Source organism: Dipodomys ordii, unplaced genomic scaffold (genome assembly GCF_000151885.1).
Source record: "Dipodomys ordii isolate 6190 unplaced genomic scaffold, Dord_2.0 Scaffold98, whole genome shotgun sequence".
Lineage (NCBI taxonomy): Eukaryota > Metazoa > Chordata > Mammalia > Rodentia > Heteromyidae > Dipodomys > Dipodomys ordii.
In genome coordinates this window covers 7,680,119-7,701,911 of record NW_012267314.1, presented here as the reverse complement: position 1 = coordinate 7,701,911, position 21,793 = coordinate 7,680,119, and the positions used below count along the sequence as shown (strand labels likewise).

At 36.7% G+C, this 21,793-nt stretch overlaps 1 protein-coding gene across 2 annotated transcripts in view; it reads right to left on the bottom strand.

Moving 5' to 3' along the window:
• The window catches only part of Shprh (SNF2 histone linker PHD RING helicase, E3 ubiquitin protein ligase), a 55,977-nt gene that overhangs the window by 10,140 nt on the left and 24,044 nt on the right, over nucleotides 1-21,793 (bottom strand). For both annotated transcript variants that reach the window (XM_013026987.1, XM_013026986.1), the window contains exons 12-25: nucleotides 19,827-19,990; nucleotides 19,462-19,718; nucleotides 18,310-18,431; nucleotides 14,975-15,063; nucleotides 13,771-13,863; nucleotides 12,421-12,528; nucleotides 11,454-11,596; nucleotides 10,454-10,627; nucleotides 10,087-10,149; nucleotides 8,721-8,946; nucleotides 7,125-7,268; nucleotides 5,631-5,732; nucleotides 4,158-4,229; nucleotides 3,303-3,491 (exon numbers count right to left, since the gene is read on the bottom strand). In XM_013026987.1, coding sequence (XP_012882441.1) covers nucleotides 3,303-3,491; nucleotides 4,158-4,229; nucleotides 5,631-5,732; nucleotides 7,125-7,268; nucleotides 8,721-8,946; nucleotides 10,087-10,149; nucleotides 10,454-10,627; nucleotides 11,454-11,596; nucleotides 12,421-12,528; nucleotides 13,771-13,863; nucleotides 14,975-15,063; nucleotides 18,310-18,431; nucleotides 19,462-19,718; nucleotides 19,827-19,990 — 1,946 coding nt within the window. The remainder of the gene's footprint in view (nucleotides 1-3,302; nucleotides 3,492-4,157; nucleotides 4,230-5,630; nucleotides 5,733-7,124; nucleotides 7,269-8,720; nucleotides 8,947-10,086; nucleotides 10,150-10,453; nucleotides 10,628-11,453; nucleotides 11,597-12,420; nucleotides 12,529-13,770; nucleotides 13,864-14,974; nucleotides 15,064-18,309; nucleotides 18,432-19,461; nucleotides 19,719-19,826; nucleotides 19,991-21,793) is intronic.

Here is a 21,793-nt window from a genome sequence, read left to right as displayed (position 1 = left end):
ACTTAGATGAAGTCATGATGTATTTAAAGAGCATACACTGCATTCTAAATTTACCAGTTAATGTTTATGTACATCTCATATACAAAATTTAATTTATATTTTATATGTTTAGATACAGTCACTTATAGATCTAAATTATTTTATGCCTACTTTAATCAAAGTTTTATGTTTTTCTGAAAGTATTCATATTTCACTAAATGTTTCACCCATTTCCCAAACAAGTCTTATCCCTCTTCTAATTTTTCCCATTGCTTCCTCTCACATTTGTGTGAGAATATCTTATGCAGACATCTCTACTGTCAGTAGGCTTGTTTGTTGAAAATAGGTTCTTGGATCATACCTTACATACAATGATAAATTCATGGGAATGTGCCTGAAAAGCAAGCCAATTGCTTATGAGACACTCAAAGCCTTCTTGCGGTGCTTTGGTGGTGGGGAGGAAAAGGGCTGTTTTGATAGCTGTAGCTATGTAGAGCGTTTGTCCTGGACAGAAAGTTCTTAGACATAAGGAATCTTGTCCACTGTTGCACCAGCCCCTCTACTGTCAAAAACGCTCTTGATGAAATCTTGTGAGACACAAGACAGAGGGAACATGCCACGTGGGGCCTATGTTCTGCCAGGAGACCTAGTTCATCCAAAATGCTTGGCAGTTGTCAGGACTTGCAAGGGGAATTTTGTTTACTCTATGAAATGCTCAGTAAGTTCCAAAGTTCACTTAGAAACACTATCACACCATTAGGGGAAGATCTGATCTTTAAGTGGATTTACCAAAGGGATATTTTTTAAATTTCTACAATCAATCAGTAGGATTCCTTACATCATGAAATTTCTATCTAACTTCCACAACACCACTACAAAAGCCACCAAAGAATACTTAATAGCATATTCTTCAAATAGCTTTTATTTGACTCCAGTTATATGATTAGGCATTATGTATGATATGTTATCTGCAATATATAAGAATCTTTTGTTGTTGCTGTTGTTGTCCTGGGACTTGAACTCTGGGCCTGGGCAATGCCTCTGAGCTTTTGTGCTGTAAGCTAGCACTCTACCACTAGAGCCACAGTTCTTCATCTGGCTTTTTATGGTTAACTGGAGATAAGAACCTCATGGCTTTCCTTCCCAGGGGGGCTTTGAACCTTGATCTTTTGATCTCAGCCTCCTAAGTAGCTAGGATTACAGGCATGAGCTACCAGCGCCTGGCCAATGAATAGAATTTTGACAGAAATACAACATGAACATTTCAAATAAAAACAAAAAATTACTTCTCAATATAATCTACTAAGTGTCAAGGATTTGACAATCAGCAACAATGTGAAAAGGTTAAGAATTCTGGAAACCAGTATCTCTATATAGATTCTTTATATAGATTCATCTTTATTTCCTATATGATCACTTCTTTCTCCATGCTAACATAGGTGACAGAACCATGTAATGGAGAAGTTCCACTCATAAAAGTGAGCTGAAGTGGGCTGGGAAAGTGGCTCAGTAGTAGAGCATTTGCCTTGCATGCCTGAGGCCCTGGGTTTGATTCCTCAGCACCACATAAGCAGAAAAAAAAAGCCAGAAGTGGCGCTGTGGCTCAAGTGGTAGAGTGCTAACCTTGAGCTGAAGAGCTGAGGGACAGCGCCCAGGCCCAGAGTTCAGGCCCCACAACCGGACCCCCCCACCCAAAAAAACCCCCAAAAACCAAAAAGTGAGCTGAAGTATGAAATGAGAAGATGCTTTAAGAAGAAAGTAACAGACAGTGGGCAGAAATGTGACAGAAGAGGTAACAGGTAGTAAGAGGCAGAAGTAGCAAACAATGTGAGAGGAAGCATGAGAAAATTCAGAGGAAGAGTGATAATGCTTGTTTGGGAAATGGGTGAAATATTCTGTCAAATGTATAACAAATAGGAAATGTAATTAAAATCCATCTGTAGCAAAAAGAAATTTGTAACTTCAGCAAAGTCTATAATCTTAAATTTTTTTAAATAAGATGCTTCAAGTCACTTATGTGTTTACCAACAGCCGTGACAGGCAAGAAGGAGAGCAAAATAAAAAATGTTTCAACACTGACATCCCTGTCCCAACAGGGCAGTGCTTGTAACTGTCCTGTGTGTCTAGGAAAACTGCCATAAAATGAGCAGGTGTTTGGGTGTCACGGGCTCAATGACTCAGTTTCACAGAGACTGTGCTGTTTACTAGGAGCTAGCTAGCATAATCCCTTCCTCAACCTCACTGCCTGAAGTCTGACACGGCAGTTCTGCCTCATTGCTGGTTCCTTGTACTGTGAAGAATACTTTCACCATTTAAGGCTGAGCTCCCTCTTCCTAGCAATGAATGCTACTTGAGGCTTCTGGGATGCCTGCAGCTAGAGGAAGAGATAGAAGAGATAGGAGAACTAAGAAGGACAATATTCTTGGGAAGGGAAAGAGAGAGCTACAGGATTAGGAAGCAAGTGGAAGGGGACAGGGTAGTGGTGACCACCAAAACTACCAAAACTCAGAAGAAAAAGGGATTCATGAAGAAGATTCTCCTTGCTAGAGAGTGAGTACTACCATTCTCTAAATTATTCCATGTGTGTGTGTGTGTGTGTGTGTGTGTTATTAGGGTTCAACTGAGGTCATACATGGGCTAGGCGGGGCTCTACTACTTAAACCTCTCCAAATGAAATGAATCCTTTAGGCCATAATCATCATTATACTATTCTGATTTGACCTTTGTAAATCTGATAAGAAAAAATTCAGAAATATATTTTTTTAAAGCTAGAAAAAAATTGGCTAGTAAAGATTTTTCATTAAATTAATATTCTTGGATAGAAGGTCCAATTGTGGATCGTGTTTATATTTTCAATTAAGAGATTTCTTTAGGATTTTGACTGAAGCAAGGGAAAAATAAAGTAAATAAACTCTGAAATATTACTCTGAACTCTCAGTCTATAGTATTTCTTTTAGCAGTCTTTATTAATGTCAGCAATTAGCTATTTTTTTTCCTTCAGTTTTATTGGAAACATCTTTTTCCCCCTGAAATCCAAGTTTGAATGAAAGCTTTCTTTGAGTAAATGTCTAATTTACCCAGAATCTAATTTGAACAGAAGAGCTGACAGGGAAATTCCTTTCACCTAGTGGACGAGGCTAGCTCCAGCCACCCAGTACAAAGCACTGCTGGGCTCCTCCCACAAAGCCAATACCAAAGCTGAAGTTGAAGTGTCAACATATTTCTAGACCCTGGTGGTGGTCTCTCCAGATTCATGGTGCCAATTCTGTTCTGATTCTACTATGTGCCTTTTGCAGTGCACTCATGGTGGATCCACGTTTTACCTTCACTGGGATGTCCTCCTCCTGGCTTGCTCTCTCTGAGGTGAAGACGTAGGAGACCTCTTTGTGCGATGTGGTCTGGCGGCAGATGGCACACTTGATGGAGCTTTTGTGAGACCCCACGCTGTACTGCTCAATAATGATAGAGGTGCATTCATTACAGAAGCAGTGTCCACAGCTCAGGACTGCCCACTAAAAAAGAAAACGGAGAGAGAGCTTCATTAAGTGCCTTCAAGACTAGCACAGTAACAAGGGGGAAATGACTCAATCTCACTACATCAGTAAACCTGTGCGCTGCATTATATTTCTACAATTATGTTACTTTTCAAAAGTTACTTGAACACAAACTTGTCCTTATAAATATGTTCAAAATTATTCGTCTCTAATGAAAAAGACAGAGTCATTCTGCACATTCTTTCCCACCAATTACACAAGAACCTGAGCCCCAGCCCCAGCCCCTTCTGCTTTTTGGTTATTGTTCAGTAAGGGTCTTGTGTTTTTGTTGGATAAAGGTCTGGACCAGGATCCTACTTATGCTTTTCTGTGCAGACTGGATTACAGACATACAATATCATGCCCAGTTTATTGGTTGTGATAAAGTATCAGGCTGGCTGAGAACTATGATCCTCCTGATCTATGCCAAATAGCTAGGATGACAGGCAGTTGGTCTCCAGTTCTCCCTTTAAGATATAAGGTAATACTTGTTTTTCATGCAAGTTATGAGCAAAGTAAGGCAGGGAGAGAGGTCAGTAGAAAGAAAGAAAGGAACCAGAGTGAGAGCGAGAGTCAGAGTGAAAGCGAGAGCAAGAGCAAGAGCGAGCGAGCGAGAGAGAGAGAGAGAGAGAGAGAGAGACTCACCTGCTTTCCCAGCTGTCGAGCACATATTGGGCATGGTTCTGGATTAATACCTCCTGACGTTTTGTCTTGAGACTAGGCAAAAAAGTAGAATAAAAAATATATTAATAAAAATAATTGTTGGTAGTTGCTATTTAAATAGTCTAATGAATGATATGACATATACTTTATATGTACCTAATACTATTAACTCCAAAGGAATTTATTCAAGATATGAAAAAAAACGTAGGAAAAGCATAAACTGATTTTAGTAAATGTCTTTTGCATACAGATAAAAAGAGATACTCTGCTGTTGTTGGGTGTCTGTTTAATTAGGTCATGTTTGTTAAATATGTGATAATTTGGCTTTTTTTCTGAAGTATGAAAGAATCCTATAAAAGTTCACCTCTGCTCATCTCCATGCTGCTATCACAAATTTAGTTCTGTTTATGTTGTATATGCCATTCAACAGTACTGTTGCTTTAAACAATATTCCTTTTTATTTACCTATATAATTAATCTTCCTTTAGTTCCTTTTATTCTGTCTTTTAGTTCCATCCTTCAATCTGGGATAAATTTTCTTAGGTCCAAAGAATTTCCTTTAATGTTGGTTGTAGTATGAATTCTTTGTAAGGATGAATTCTTTGAATTTTTATCTGGAAATATTTTATTTTACTTGAAAAAAAATTTTTTTTGGGTCCAGTGGTGGGGCCTGAACTCTGGGCCTGGGCGCTGTCCCTCAGCTCTTCAGCTCAAGGCTAGCACTCTACCACTTGAGCCACAGCGCCACTTCTGGCTTTTTTTCTTTTTGCTTATGTGGTGCTGAGGAATCGAACCCAGGGCCTCAAGCATGCAAGGCAAGCACTCTACCACTGAGCCACCTTCCCAGCCCTTTACTTGAAAATATTTTTATGTAAGTGTTTTTTTCTTTTTCTTTAACTAGTTCTAATATGGTGATCTGTCAACTGATGAAATACAAATTCCTTACTAAAATGGAATAATCTTCGCCAATAATTGATTAATTTACTAATGTTTGAGACAACATATTAATCACAATTCCGAAAATGCAGTTCTTTACAGTGTATAATTTCAAGCTTTATTGTCAAATCTTCTGATTCTCATTTATTAGCTTTACAAACATTTTAATTTCTAATAGCAAATTTAAAGATATATTCTGTATAAATAAGGGTATATGTATATATGTGATGCAATTTTCATTTGAAGGTGTATTATAATACATTTTACTCAGTGCTCTGAAGTAGTCTATTAACATAGTTACTTTACTGTGTAACATGTCTTTAAAATCACCTGTGTAAGTTATAAGTTCTGCAGATTATTATCTTTTGTGATCTTTGTAGCTACTGTAGACATGGCTAGTGATTTGGCTTATATAACTAACACAACCAAAATATGTGTACTATTACACTATGAATTGCAGGGTTGATATTTTCAATGGAAGAAGTTATTAGTTTATGATAATAGTATGAAAAACAATACCTTCTCCAAATTAGTTAGATAAAGAAGCTGTCCAAGTTTTTTCTGAAGCTGTGATGTAGCAACAGCTTTATCATTTAATAGTTTTATACGATTTTGCTCTACCTAAAAGCAAACAGCAAAAAGACATTTTTTTAATTCTCTCTTAGACAGATGGTCAACTATATTACACATACACAATGTCTTGTTTTAAGAAAACCACTTATACATTAAACTCAAGCTCCTAAATTGCTATTAGATAATGTACTTTTGTAGGACTTCTTTTTGCTTTATAGAAGATAAAATTCAATGTAGATTTTTTTTTTATTTTGAAGAAAATACCCCTACATAACTGAAATCAGATAAAAATCAACCCAAATTCTATTTATGTGCCATTTTACAGTAATATATTCATGATACATAGAAAAACTAAATGATAGGGTCCTTTGGTCGGTGATTTTAGGAAGCTCAAAGAACAATGTCTTTACCCTCTTTCCCTTCTAATTAGAACATGCAAAAGGAATTCAATTAGAAGATTTCCAGAGCACTTGCTGGGGATTAACCATGAAATTTATTTAATTTTATTTTTCTATCAGTCGTGGGTCTTGAACTCTGGGCTTGGGCACTATCCCTCACTCTTCAGCTCAAGCGAGTGCTCTACTGCTTGAGCTAGAGCGCCACTTCTGGTTTTCTAATGGCTTATTGGAGATAAGTCTCCCAGGCTGGCTTGAACCGTGATCCTCAGATCTCAGCCTCCTGAGTAGCTAGGATTACAGGCGTGAGCCACCGGTGCCTGGCATGAAATTTATTTTTAAAACAAAAAACTTACTGAACATTCATATCTAAGTGAAAGGGCATCAAATGATACCTTAATTTTTTTCTAAATTATAGTTTCCTAGCTCTGTAGAAAGAAAGAAATTTTGTAGTAGAACACAAAATTAAAATTGGGTAGATATACTTATAATTCTAGCTACTTGGTAGTTTAAGATCAGGAAGATCATGATCTCAGGCCAGCCTGGGCAGAAAGGCCTGTGAGATTCTACCTCAACAGAAGAGGCTGGGTATCGTGGTTCATGTACATTCCAGCTACTGAGGGAAGTTAAAAAAAAAGAAGAGAGAGAGAGAGAATTGTAGCCCAGACACATACCCAGGCAGGTATGTCACAGTGGTGAGCTGACCAAGGCAAAGTCTCGATATGTGTGTGTGTGTGTGTTATATATGTGTGTGTGTGTGTTACATATATATATATAATATATGCACACACACATAGATATATGTCTCTATCTTATGTATACACACACACACAGTATATATCAATAATCTCTGTACACAGATGTACTCAAAAACAGATGAATGTACAACTATGAAACAAAATACACCAAAACAGCTGAGAGCAAGCATACATTAAATATGAAATTGTTTATTTTTGACCATTTTAACAAACAAAAATAATGGCTCAGCCCATGAACAGAGATTTACAGAGCTCTAGCTCTGTATCTTCTGTAGATGGGGATTTACCTCATAGGGTTCAATGATGTGATGAACAGGTGGATTTGGCTTTGGCTCCTTGGGATGCCGCACTCTCAGTCGTTCTGTAGCCATTGCAAGTTCATCAACAGCAGATACCCGGTTCCTCAGTGTCATCCAATATTCATGAAGCAACTGAGGGAACAGAAAAAGACAGTGGTGGAGCACAAGATTAAAACTGTTCAAACGAGTAAGATTATAATGAGCAATAGCCCCAATAGGCTCTTCATTAAATGTCTAACAAATAAGCAATTCTTCAGAGCATATTTAGGCTAAGGAAGAGTGAGTGAATCATCTCCATCGGATACATCCTCTTCAGATTCTCAGAAGAGAATATCCAAAGATTTCTTAGTGAGGCCATAAATTAACTGTGTTCTGTTTAGAAAATATTTTTAGCATTTCACATATTAAAAGTATTATATAGTATTAAAAACAAAATATAAAATATGATAACGAAGATGCTGAAACATGCAACGGAGTGCCTACCACATAGTTTAAAAAAGAGATCAGTAGGAATTCCCTGCAAAGCTTTAATTACATCATTTATTGTCCTTCTATATTCTTCCTGCAATGTCAAAAATGGAGTAAATCACAACCCTTTATTTATTCTTCCAGACTTTTCACGGGAGAATAAAGATAAATATCTTTAATAATTTGGTCATATAAAGTTTGGAGCTTAAATTTTTTGATATGCTTGCTTCATATACATCACATTTTGAGATAGATCCTGGCTGGTGTGTCAACTGATATTTCAGATAATATCTTGTTTGGAAAAAAATTGTTAACCTGCTTTGAACAGCAAAAATTTCAGATTAAAAAAAGAATACATGGAAATATAACATAAAACAAAACACTTTCCCTTTCTCTAAGCTATCTTACCTGAAAAGTCAGATAAGAAATTCAAGATAAAGAAGAATTCAAAATTAATAAATTCAGAAATACCACATCAAATGAAGAGTTATACTACAACTGGATCATTAAGTGTAAAAATAAAAGGCTAACTTGTTCTCGATGTATGGAATGGTTTTCAGCCTTGCTACTTGAGATATCTGCATTATGCTCCCCAATCTATTTGTTTATTTGTCTATTTAGCCTGGACTGGCCACAAACTCACTCCGTAGTCCAAGTTGGCAACAAAACCCCAGTCTTTCTGCCTTAGCTTCGGTGTACTAGGTTTACAGATATGAAATACCATACCAGTCATTTGTTCTCTAATCTTCAAGTTTGATGTTGCTATTTGGTTATTTATGAGAATATAAAAAGAACACAAACAAAACCACAACTCTAGTCTAATTTCATAAAATAGCAGGGTAAGATCAAGCAAGAACTGAATGAAGCACACAGCTAACAAACAGCTTTCATGTTAAGTACCAGTTTAATGATTATCTTTTACTAAATAGAATTTGTTAAATACTATTATATTTACTAGTAGTCTTTGCTACAAAAAATACAGTTAAGGGGAAAAGAAATTATAACCCTTTCAAATCTCTAAAGAAGATTTAGACAAACAGGAGAAAAAAAAGGAAGTAGCAATTAAAATTAATATAAAGGAGAACTTTTAATATTGGGAGGCTTAAAATAGTCTACCTTATATTCCTTCTTCCATGCTTCAAACAGATCCATTGCAGCGCTTCCTTCATCAATGAATTCAACATCAAACCTGTGGGATCTTGCAAACGACAGTATTGCTTTCATGGAACGCTCTGTCTCACTAACAGCCCACAGGCCCCGTGTGGTAGTAGGGGCTCGATCATCTACTAGTCCTTCTTCATCTTCTATCATTTCCTCGAATATGGCAGTCTGACCTTTGACCCTGAAAACATACCAGAACAAAACAGGTACTAGTGTCATTGGGTAGCAAGCACAGGGAGTGAGTGATCTGTCTGAACAAATACAAAAGCAAGGTCATTACAACTTTCAATGTCATGACTATACAATCATGGATGTGGTACTTTGGAAAGGTAACAGCAAATATACAAATGGACAAATAAATTTGTCCAATGTTTCTTGAGAGTAACCTGAGATAATAAAATGCCTATAAATTCCAGACTATAAGTCTCAACCTGAGAATTAAAACATAACTGCCACTATCACTAACCATGATAAAAAAGAAGAAAAGCAAAAGATCAACAGTCTAATTTAAAAGTTGTACATTTGTCATACACTGTCAATCCCTCCTCCTTTTGGGGCAATTGGAACTTAGGCTGATCTTCATTTCCATGTCTGTTCATCAAGGAAAGTTCTGCTAAGGTTGTGGTTATGTGCACACACTGACTACATTAATCTCAATAAAAGGATGAACAAAGGTTCAAGAAAGAGTATTAATAACAAGGAATAAGGGCTAGCACTTTTTATAGGATATTATTATTTTTTTTGGGGGGGGGTCCAGTAGTGGGGCTTGACTCTGGGTCTGGGCGCTGTCCCTCAGCTCTTCAGCTCAAGGCTAGCACTCTACCACTTGAGCCACAGCACCACTTCCGGCTTTTTTCTTTTTGCTTATGTGGTGCTGAGGAATCAAACCCAGGGCCTCGGGCTTGAAGGCAAGCTCTCTATCACTGAGCCACCTTCCCAGCCCCTTTTATAGGATATTATATTTTAAGTTCTTTGTAAACAGCTATGTATATTTATTTATTTAATATTGGTTAAAATCTCAATGAAGGAAGAGTTGTTAGACAGGTAATTTAATTTACTCACATCAGTGGGCAGGGATTTGAGCTAAAATCCATCAGACTCCTGGATTTGGAACCTTATTGTTCTCAAATGACTCTCAGAGAATACTTACGAGGTAACTTCTGCATGAGAAACCTAACTGTGTTAAAAGATCAAATGCCAAAGGTTTATTGAATTGAATAAAAAATTAAAAGAATCACTACAGTGGGCAATATAGTCTTAAGATAAAACACAAAGTCTTATAAAATTTTCCTGGTGAGAAATAATCAAATAGGGAACTTACGTGTTAGCAAATAGCTTTGATTCATACTCTGTGAACAATTCATCTGCTTTGCAAAAGACACAGCTGAAAAAGAGATGTCACAAAAATATTCATAAATATAAAGCAATCTTATGATTTCTAAAAAAGGCTTTGTGTTTTGTCCTTCATTTTTTTCTTTATAATAGATATGCCATTTTAGAAAAAAAGAATTACATGGTTTCCAAACAGAAGGTCCTTGAATTGTGTTATTTTTACTAATATATCTCCTTCTACTCCAGTACTGAAAATAAAAAATGCTTTTATCTTATGGCCGTTATTCCTTTTCTCAGGTAAGTGTTAGCTCGATGGGATGATGTCACTTCACTGCTTGGTTTCTTCATTTACCTACCAGTTGAGAGGAAGTCTGGCTGGTCGCAGGTGACAGACTGTTGCAGACTCAATAACATCACGAGACGGAGGTTTCTCTAGGTTTTTTACAGCTTCCCTTACAAGCTTCTGGAATTTATTTAGCTCTTCCATTTGTGTTGCAAGTAGGAACTGAAGACCTCTGCAGTCTCGGAACCTGATTCCCATCACCAGCACCACACACAGGAGGAGAATTATAAGGTCAATTCCTCAAATTCAGAAAATGATTGCCAACCAAAAAATGAAACTATGTGCTACATTCACCCAAAGGTCACATTTGGGTGAGCTTTCCTTCAGAGTGGATCCAATGACTACTAGTAGTAAAGGTATAGAAAAACTCAGCTGATTATTAGATACCAAAAATGCATGATAGTTCTATGTTCAGGAACTAAAAGAGTTAGAAAACAGAATATCTCTCTGTTTAAATTATTGTTGAAGAATCTTTCTTTATAAGGCTGAATGACCACAGATTGTTCCTCTGACATTCTTGCTGTATATGGAGAGATAACTACAGGACTGAACATAAAAACAGAACACTGAGAGGAGAAATGGTCGAGTCATATTTCTTGTTATAAAGAACTAATATGAATAATAAATTTCAATTGAGAATTTATTATATGCCAAGTACTTTGCCAAGCATGTCTCTTGTAAAGTTTCAATTGCTATCGTACTTAAGAAATAAAGTATAACAAATTAAGATACACAGATCAAAAAGTATGAGTTATGAGGCAGAGTTAGGAGTTGTGCTCAAATTTGGTTTGAGGAAAAAGTTACAGATATGTATTAATGGCTTATCAAGGAAACTATGAAAAATGAAAAACTAGAAATTATGAAGATGATTTGTTATAGACTGAAATTGAATACCCTGATGCCTAAACTATAGTATGTTCTGATGGGTGTAAGTAGGACCTTCCAGTACCAAATGACCTGAACATGGGCAGGATTACTCATCTAGGTTTTTATATTTTGAACTGTTTTCTTACTTTTCTGACATAGAAAGCTTGTCAGTTTGCTGTTTGTAGTTGCTGGTTATTTCATTACGCACTCGTTGTACAAGTTCTTCATCCAGGGAAAATTCTGTTGCTCTGTGGATTACATTCAGCCACCAGGGAGAATTAGAACGAATCTATAAGGAAAGTAGTTTTTTAGTGATTATTTTGTTTCAGTATTCACTATGATCCCATAACTGGGAGAAGTGATGTAAAAAATACAAAAAAAACAATAAATGCTATTCTCCAAAGAATTATAAAACAGGGTAGATAGTACACCTAATCTACATAAACTGATGAAATACTCATTTACATACATAATTAAAGATAGTAATTTTTTTTGCAGTACTGCATGAATGAGAATTTATGTAATGGCAGAGGAAAGCTGTATTAAAAACATAGGTCACAAAAATGATGATTAGCTACTCACTCTGATTGTTGTAAGGTCACAGGATTTTTTCAGAAGGAAAAAGAAAACCCAAGACAATGGAATTAGATTCCATTAAATGAATAAATAAAATTCTGTGCCCAATATTTAAATTAATAAATGTGGGAGAAAAATGTGGAAAATTGATAAACATTTAAAAGTAAAATCATACTGTGCAGTCTTTTCTTTGGATTTTTCTACTGACGTTATAACACAGAAACTTAAGAAAGGAGTATGAATGGCACACAGTCCACTAATGTTCTAACATCTTAAAAGATTTTGGAACAATATATGTTTAAGACAACAGGGTATAGAAGTCTTTACATTCTCCAGAAAGCAACCAGTTATATAACCAAGGGAAGAGCACACCCACCATAGCATAAAAGAAATGAAACAGAACCACAACACAGTGATCAATCTATGAATCTGATCCTTCACCAATAAGCATTACTTATTATAAATAATCATGTGCTGAGTGAGAGGCAGTGGACTAGGTAAGTACGAATCACAGTGGCTGTGTATCTTGAGAAGTACCTTTCTTTGGAGCTCCCGGATGGTCTGCTGCACAGGCTGTAAGGCTTGCTGGGCTTCGGCAACTTCTGTATTGCACTTGGTCATGTAGTGCTCTCGAAGTTGTTTGGCCTGTGTTGAGATAGAAAATAAAGATCAACTTCTGCTCCTGGTCTAGATGGGTGAAGAACAATGTGATCACTGCAGATATTTAAAGTTATTTGAATTAAATACTTTCAATAACATAAGTGAGCCTTGAAGGCTTCATACTAAATAAAACAAACCACGCACAGAAAGACAAATATTGTATGATCTCACTAATATGTGGAATCTAAAAAAGTCACAGAAATAGAACAAAATGGTTGTCAGGAGCTGGAGAGACTGAAGATATGAGTCAATGGATACAATTTTATCATTATATGGTTACTAACAATTTATTGCTGAGAATATATTTTAGGTATTCATACTAAAAAATCAACTATGTGAGGTAATAGGGATACATTATTTAGTCTGATTTAGCCATTCCATGTTTATCTTTATCAAAATATGTTGTAACCAGTTGTATTTGGACACACCTGGCAGGCAGGAAGTATCCTGAGGTCAAGATCACCCTGGGCTACATAATAACAATTTCAAGGTCAACTGGTACTACACAGTGAGATTAACTCAAAAAACAAATCATGTTGTATACCATAAACATATGCGCTTTTACCAATTAAAATAAATAGTTGATTTAAAAATAGTGCATACTTATGCATTCATAGTTTAACTGGTTGATTCAAATAAGGCTCTACTTCCAGGTAATATATTTCAACCATATCTACTCTTTTAATTGTAGCTTTGCTCTCCTATAATCTTCAAAAAAGGCAGAAATCTCTGGAAAAGAACTATAATTAATAATGTACAGTGAAATAATTCATAACACTCAATACAAAACAAAACACTTATTATAGAGAAAAGGTTTTAAAAGAAATACTTGAGAAAATTTGAGTTTATTTACTAGCTTAAATAATAAGTAGAATGTGGAGAAACTACAACTTTTTGTATATTTACTAAATTGTATCTCTTGTAGATTTGCCATGAGATCAACAAAGTCTTTTAATTTGTTATTATTGCCAGATGTGTAATAATTACCAGGTACTATGCCTATAAGCAGATGCTCTGACAAGGAAAATAATATGGAGTAGGCCATAATATGGAGTAGGCTAGTCTCTACATCCAAAATAGCAATGTTTGGGACACCAAAGCAACAGAAAAAAACATGGTTGCACTGATTTAAATGTTACATGCCCTATAGTTGAAATATCAACTATGTAGAGTATAATGCTTAAAAAAAGCAAACTTTTACAAACAGAATGAAAGGAGAATAATTACCTCTTCCTCAAGCCTGCCATCTCGTAAGGTAGGAGGTATCCCTGGATGTTTGGCCATTAACAGTTCCATCAAGTTATGTGTAGCATGAAGTCTCTACCAATACACAAAAGGTAAAACCTATGATAGGTAGTGCAGTAGACTCTGAAGAAAATGCATGATTTGTATGGTGCAGGGAGCATTTAATTCCATCATTTAAATTATATCACCAAATGCTTTGCCTCTGTAAAGGTTACTTGGGGCATGTTGAGCCTGAATGTTGCAAAGGGAACGAGCTGAAACTGAAGACTTTAGAGAAAGAGAAAAAAAAACAACCCTACATTTTATATGTTATATTTACCCTCCCCTCTCTGCTCCCACGTATTTTCTCCAAATACCCAAGTGATCATGTAAGTCCCGCCATTTTTATTCTGGATGGTAAAAAGTCTACTCAGCAAAGCACTGGTGGCTCATGCTACTCAGGAGGCTAAGGTCTGAAGACTGTGGTTCAAAGCCAGCCTGGGGAAGGAAAGTCCATGAGACTATTATCTCAAAAAAAACTACTCAGAAAAACAGGAAGTTGGTGTGGTGGCTTAAGTAGTAGAGTGCTAGCCTTGAGCAAGAGAAGCTCAGAGACAATATCCAGGCCCTGAGTTCAAGCCCCAGGACTGGCAAAAGAAAAAAAGTCAACGCACCAAAACTTGCCAAGGTTAATAAAGTGGCCTCTATGTTCCATTAGGCTAAAAGAGCTTGTACATGATCTGGTGTTAAAACGGAAATTTCAAAAAGACCCAAAACCCTAAAGTTAAATTAAAGGATCATTAGATAGGCTTTATTTTTGTTGGTTCCATTGCCGAGTAAAACTAATCTTTTCTTGTTTTTGGTAAAAATCATGTGAAGAATGTTATGTTCAGATGTAAGAGTGATAAAACTAGCTCTACTCTTTGAATCACAAGTAACTAGAGGGCTGTATTTCTGATGTATATTGTAAATTTACTTTGTTATGAGTTCTGGCCCAAACTGATCTGAGCAGATGGAAATAGTAATTCTTAAATTTTATTATACACACAAATCTTTTTTTGGGTGCTTAGTAAAAAGAATAAAACCTGGCTACAAGGAGTGATCATGACTTAGCTCTATCTATCACCCTTTATTGTCTTAAACACTTAGAAACATTATTTTGTCGAAAAAAAAAATACAAAACTGAAACATGTTAGCTATTACTCACCTGAAGTGAATCAGTTTTGAGTTTCTCCTTGTGCTCCTCAGATGAGCGCAGTACTTCCCTGTACAGCTCTGCCGCTAAGGTGTGCTCACCTGGAGGATATAGGTGTTTGAAACACTTGAATCATGATCCTATTCCACACAGTCATCTACTTATCTATAATCTAAAAGGCCCTATTATGTAACTTCATGATTATAACTATTTTTAGGGGATGGATGTTGAGTGTCCAAGCAATTTACTCCTGGCCTATGAACCTACCCCTTTAATTCACGGACTTTTTGAAGGGATTTAACCTACTTGTTTCAGTTTATGAGTGTCTCAGTTTAAACTTAAAGAATCTGATTACACAGTTCTTTTTGTACCTTTACTGAATCTACCATTGTTTATTGTATCTATATTTTCCAACTAGAAAGACATATTTATAAACAATATATTTAGGGGGCTGGGAAGGTGGCTCAGTGGTAGAGAGCTTGCCTTGCATGCATGAGGCCCTGGTTCGATTCCTCAGCATCACATAAACAAAAAGAAAAAAGCCAGAAGTGGCCCTGTGGCTCAAGTGATAGAGCACTAGCCTTGAGCTGAAGAGCTGAGGAACAGTGCCCAGGCCCAGAGTTCAGGCCCCACGACCAGACCCCCCCCCCAAAAAAATAAAAATATATATATTATTTAGGATCTTTAAAAACTTATATTGAAAAATAAACTTTCTGACAGGGATTCTCATAATAACTAGTTCTAGTTTGCTAGAATTCCATGCACAGAGACCAGGCAGCACAATGGGACTGCAGGGGCAAACATCTGGAAAGAGCAGTGGGTGCTTCTGCAATGTATATAGTCCACCACATGCTGATGCTGCTGGGCTGACAGTATTTGGAAATAATCAGATTAGGAACCTTCCTTTCCCACACCTAAATCCACTGCAGGGAAAGGCAACAATACATCTGCAAAGAAGACAAAGGAAAGACCAAGAAAGGAAATTCACTCACTGCCAAAGCTGTTTAGTTATAATTACCTACAATAAAATGTGGAATGAAATTTTAAAATCAGGATGAAAAAGCTGAAATTTAGTTTTCTTACTATGACAATCTACAACTATTCTATCAATCAGATTTTAGAAAATTGTCTGAGTTTTCCACCCACTGCAGATCACATAATAAGGTTTATAAATGTCTGTTTTGTAAAGCAGACACAGCATAACAAAAATAATTTAAAAAACTTGATTAGAAATCAAATGATTCAGGGTACATTCTGTCACTTCCTAGCTATAATCTTGAGAAAGCAACTTAACTTGTTTCCTTTAGTAAAATGGGAATAACACTGCAATCAAAGGACAATTATGAAAATAAAGTAGATATAAAACAAATGTGAATACATAAGATATAATCTATAAAAATAAACATTTCTAGCTGGGCATGGTCACATATGTAATCCTGGTATTCAGTCAGGCCAGGGATAGAGAGCAACATAGCAATGTCAAGGAATTTCAATGTTCAGCATTAGTTACAAAGTGAGACCTCTCTCTCAAAAACAAAAAAACAAAAAGCCATCTCAGGCAAGTATAATACTATGTTTCCAGTAGTACATCTAGTTGTCATATATGTTCAGGGGCAAGGACATGTCCTTCTCAACTTGTGATACTCATGTAATCTATACACTGTAATGATAAAGTTAGCCTACTCAATTACTATTAAAAAAAAACTGGTATCAGAAATGGCACATTTTTTTTACCCTCGTTACATTGCTGAAAGTTTAATTTTCTAAAATCCTTTTTTTGTTTGTTTTGCCAGTAGTAGGGGATGAACTCAGCACTGGCATTTGAATTCACGTGCTCTTCCACTTCAGCCACATGACCTTTCTGTTCATGTTACTTTTTTAGACAGTCTCATTTCTTTTCTTTTTCTTTTTTTGTCTATCCCAGCCTTGGATGGAGGTCTACCTACTTATGTTTCCCATGTGTCACCCTAGTACGCTCAGCTTGTTTGTTGAGACTGGAACATAGGAGAAAGAGGTTTGCTTCTCTAACCTTTTGTCCTGGTTAGACTCAAGGGAAATTCTACACATCTCTGCTTCCAGTATTCCTGAAATTATAAGCATGAGCCACCATTCTTGGCTCCAAACAAAAATTCTTAGAATTGCCTTATTACTCTTTTTCTGTATGTTGTAAGGTACAAATAATTACAGCCTGATGCCTACATAGCCATAGGATATCCTCAACAACCGAAATGATGACGGTAAGGATAAAAATTATTAGAGAAAGTATAAACTTGCAAATACTGTTGGCCAAATTGAGGATTTTCTATGTAATGTCTGAAAGGGAAGATTTGCTCACAAAGTTGTAGGTGCTATATCTGCCTAATTTGTCAAAAATACGTATGTCTCTTTTCTCCTACTTTAGTTATTAATAATAAAATCTGCATTGCAGCAAGGTGAAAGTTGTTACCATCTGAGATCACTTATTATAACAACATCTTCATCTATAATGTTTCTAAAAAGTATGTTTCCACGTTTCATGTTAAGAATAACATTTTTGCTGGGCACAGGTGCCTATCCAGCTACTCAGGAGGTTGAGATTGGAAAATCATGGTTTAAAGCCAGCCCAGGCAGGAAAGTCCATAAGACTCTTATATCCAATTAACCAGCAGAAAACCACCAAGCTCAGGGACAGGGTCCAAACCCTGTGTTCAAGCCCTGTGACCAACAACAAAAAATAGTATTCTTTGAGGAAGATAAAGCACATGCATTATTTACATTTTACTGAAGAAACTGTAATCCAGAAATCATGAATATATTCAAGTTCCAGAGTGACATCTTCAGCAGGTTAAGACGGCTCATTTTTTCTAGTTCTTGTCTAGTGCTGCTGGTATTCAGTTTTGAGATTGCTTCTAATTCCACCTCAATACAAAGGACTCTGAGCCACTTTCTAGTTTTAGCGGCTCGGGTGAAGAAGTAATAACTAATAGGCAAATCAAATGGCTGGGAACATTACCTTGTGATCTACTGAAAATGCAAATTTCTGCGTGTCAACATTTAACTGTTCTTCTAATGTACACATGGGTGTTGTTGTTCACTATGAAAGGACCAAGGTTGGCATAGTCAAAGTATGTCTTTATTCATATCTAATTTTACTTAATAACCCAAACACATTTCCCAAATTGGCAAAGAATGGGACAAAGCACACGTAACCAGGAAGATTTTGTGGTGCTCTGCACTGAGCTCTCTACTTTAATAACAAGCAGCAGTGAGTGATCACATCTTTTTTGGAGTACGTCAATTTTGACTACGATTAGCCTTCTTCAAAACCTCTATGAAGATTCAGAGATATCAAAGCAATCACCTTCTACCTTTAATGATGTGGATGCCCGCTAAGCCATTGAGGGCACACACCAGTTGTCGATGTGCTTCTTCACATTCAGTTCCGCATTTCTTCTGCAAAGATGTCAGCAGTTCCTCCATTGTCATAGTGCTGAAAGTAAAGGGAAACTATTTAAGTCTAGAAAGAAAATCCATAGGGGCTGGGAAAGTGGCTCAGTGGTAGAGTGCTTGCCTCACATGCATCAGGCCCTGGGTTCGATTCTTCAGCACCACATTAAAAAAAAAAAAAAGCTGGAAGTGGTGCTGTGGCTCAAGTGCACTAGCCTTGAGTTGAAGAGCTGAGGGACAGTGCCCAGACCCAGAGTTCAGGCCCATGACTGACATGCCACCCTTCCACATGTCCCTCCATCCCCGCAAAAAAAAAAAAAAAAGAAAATCCATAAATAACAATAGGAATGCTGCACTACACAAAATAAAGAGCACAAGACCCTTTTGTGTGTGGGGGGGCAGTACTGGGGCTTGAAGTGGGGGCCTTGGTGGTGTCCTTTAGCTTTTCTGTTCAAGGCTGGTACTCTACCACTTGAGCTACAACTTCTCACTTTTTTTCTCCTATTTGTCTATAATCTACTGAAAGGCAAAAGTAAAAATCTAATCTCCTTGATATTTTTTTATGGAACCTAAATTCTGCTTTTAATACCAAGTTTCAAAAGTAGGCCAGTTTTTGAGTTATAGTCTGATTCACAAAAAAATTCTGGGTTAAGAGTATTATGGACAAATATTCCCTAAGATTTTTTTGGAAGGCAAAGCCAAAATATGGCTAACATAATTACAAAGAAAATCTTTAGAGGTCATCTAACTCCCTAAGAATCAAGAAACATAACAAAGGCCTTTCAAATCTAAAGCACAGCCAAGAAAATTTTCCCAAACCAAAAAGGCAACCAAACACACCACAATAAAATTAGGACAACAGTCCGCACTTTAAAGGAGATGTTCAAAACAACTTTTTTTTTGATACGACTGTCTTTCACAAATGAGATTCCACACAAAGATTAAAACACATCACTGAAACAATTGACACCCAGTTGTAAGTCCCTGAATGGAACTATGGGCCAAAGGTAACTGCTTAAATACTGTCTAGGTACCAGGTTCTCTCAAGAACAGGGTAAGGAAACTGTACAAACCTCTTTTGGAGTGGCAAGAACTCCCCGCGAACAGCCTGTGGGTGGCAGCAGGCCTGCCTAAGCCTCAGCAGTGGATAAAGGATGGAGGTGACGGTCCTTCGGTCCAGGCTACTGAGCTTCAGAGCCCAGTCAGAAATCTTCCTGAGCTTCACCACTGCATCCTGGCAGCAGACCTCATGCTGACGGTGATAGAAATGTCTCTCCACTGGAGAAAAGTGGAGCCAGTGGGTTTCTTCAGTCTGAGGTGGTATCTGGATCTGTATTAGAGGGTTTGGAAATAAAGATTTCTTTCACTTGGCAATTCTGCTTTTCATCCTAATTTCCTTTCTTCTTATAATATCCTTAATAAAATTTAGCATACTGACTTGGTCAATCACATCTTTCTTTGCAGACCTCCACAGTATCTTGGCAATAAAACTGTACAGGAGCTGAGGGTTCTTCTTGCAGTAAGGGCGATAGAGAAGTCGAACCCACCAATGTCTAATACAGTAAGGTTCAATGCCAAGAAACACCACAAGGCCAAAAAGATCTGAAAAGACAAAAAATCACAAGACACTGAGAGTAACTGTTTCTGTACTTCTGAGTTATTATTTTGAATAAGCACTTTCACAGATATAATAAAGCACAAAGTACTGTCCATGAATTAAAATGCAGATTTAGTGTCTTTAATCTGAAATTTAATTTCAGTGCAATTTACATTTATTGAGAATCTATTTTGCTTTACATTTTTTCTAAATACTAAACTTGTAATTAATGAAAAATTTGTAAAGTTGCCACCAGAGAGAAAACCTAGAAAAAGTACTTGAGTATGCTTGACTAAAGGATACATAAGAAATAAGAAATAACATACATCAGCTGGGCACTGGTGGCTCAGGCCAGTAATCCTAGCTACTCAGGAGGCTGAGATCTGCAGATTGCAGTTTGAAGCCAGTCCAGGTAAGGAAGTCTGTGAGAATCTTATCTTCAATTAACTACCCCCAAAACTGGAAGTGGCTCTGTGGCTCAAGTGGCAGAGTGCTTGCCTAGCATACATGAAGCCCTGTGTTTTGATTCCTCAATACCATATACACAGAAAAAGCCGGAAGTGGCACTGTGGCTCAAGTGGTAGAATGCTAGCCTTGAACAAAAAATAGGTGCAGGGACAGTGCACACACTCTGAGTTCAGGCTCCAGGCCTGGCAAAAAAAAAATTAAATAATATATATATATCCCTATATCTATATATCATACATCAATGCGATATTTATCGAACCAGAAAAAAATTTCTAATAACAGAGGTGTTATGGAGAATCACTGATGACATTGTCTGATCCAGTCTTCCTCATGACTTTTAATTTATTAATTCTAATTCTAAAAAAACATATAAAAATACAGGTAAGATTTATCCACAGTGACTCATAACAATATATAGGATAAAAATGACTCAAAAAAAAAGTATGGTATTCTGTCAGTACTACTTTTCTTTTCTGATCCAGCAAATCTCCCATTATCAGCTTTGGAGCATGGTGCTCTCTATGTATTTCTTGGACACTCAATTTTATATTCCATTTTTTTCCCACTCAATATATCTAAGACAGTTTTCCTTATATAATTATTTGTGATGCATTTCTTAACATAAAGAAAACCGCTGAGGGCTGGGAAGGTGGCTCAGTGGTAGAGTGCTTGCCTTGCATGCATGAGGCCCTGGGTTCAATCAATTCCTCAGCATCATATAAGCAGAAAAAACTGCAAGTGGCTCTGTGGCTCAAATGGTAGGCACTAGCCTTGAGCTGAAGAGCTCAAGGACAGCACCCAGGCCCAGAGTTCAGGCCCCACAACTGACCAAAAAAAAGAAAAAAAGAAAACTGTTGATATACTTCCCCAAATTATCAAATTATGCACACAAGTGGGCTGTAAAATATTTCTATAGAAAGTATATTTTTTGGCTTTTTTTTTTCAGTACTGGGGTTCACTCAGAGTACATTTGCTAGTCAGGCATGTTATCACAAGCCATACCCCCATCAAGGTGACGTTTTATCTTTAAACATTCTATAGGTAAGTGTAATTTTCTTTATGCTTGTCACTATTAAAATTCTAGAAAGTTTGGAAAAAGCTATTGTTTTTCAGGAGATCTGGAGCATGAGTAATCTTTAAGCCATTTTACTGTGGAAATACATTCATAGATATACAAAGATGCCAAAACTTCTTAAATTTCTCACTTTAAGTAGTTACAGTTTTACTATATGGCAGTTACACCTTCAAGAAGCTCAAACAGCTCAATAACAATGTAAAAAAAAAATCACTCGGTGATTGTGTAATGGTAACAAGTGCTCAACAGTCTTGCCAACATATGT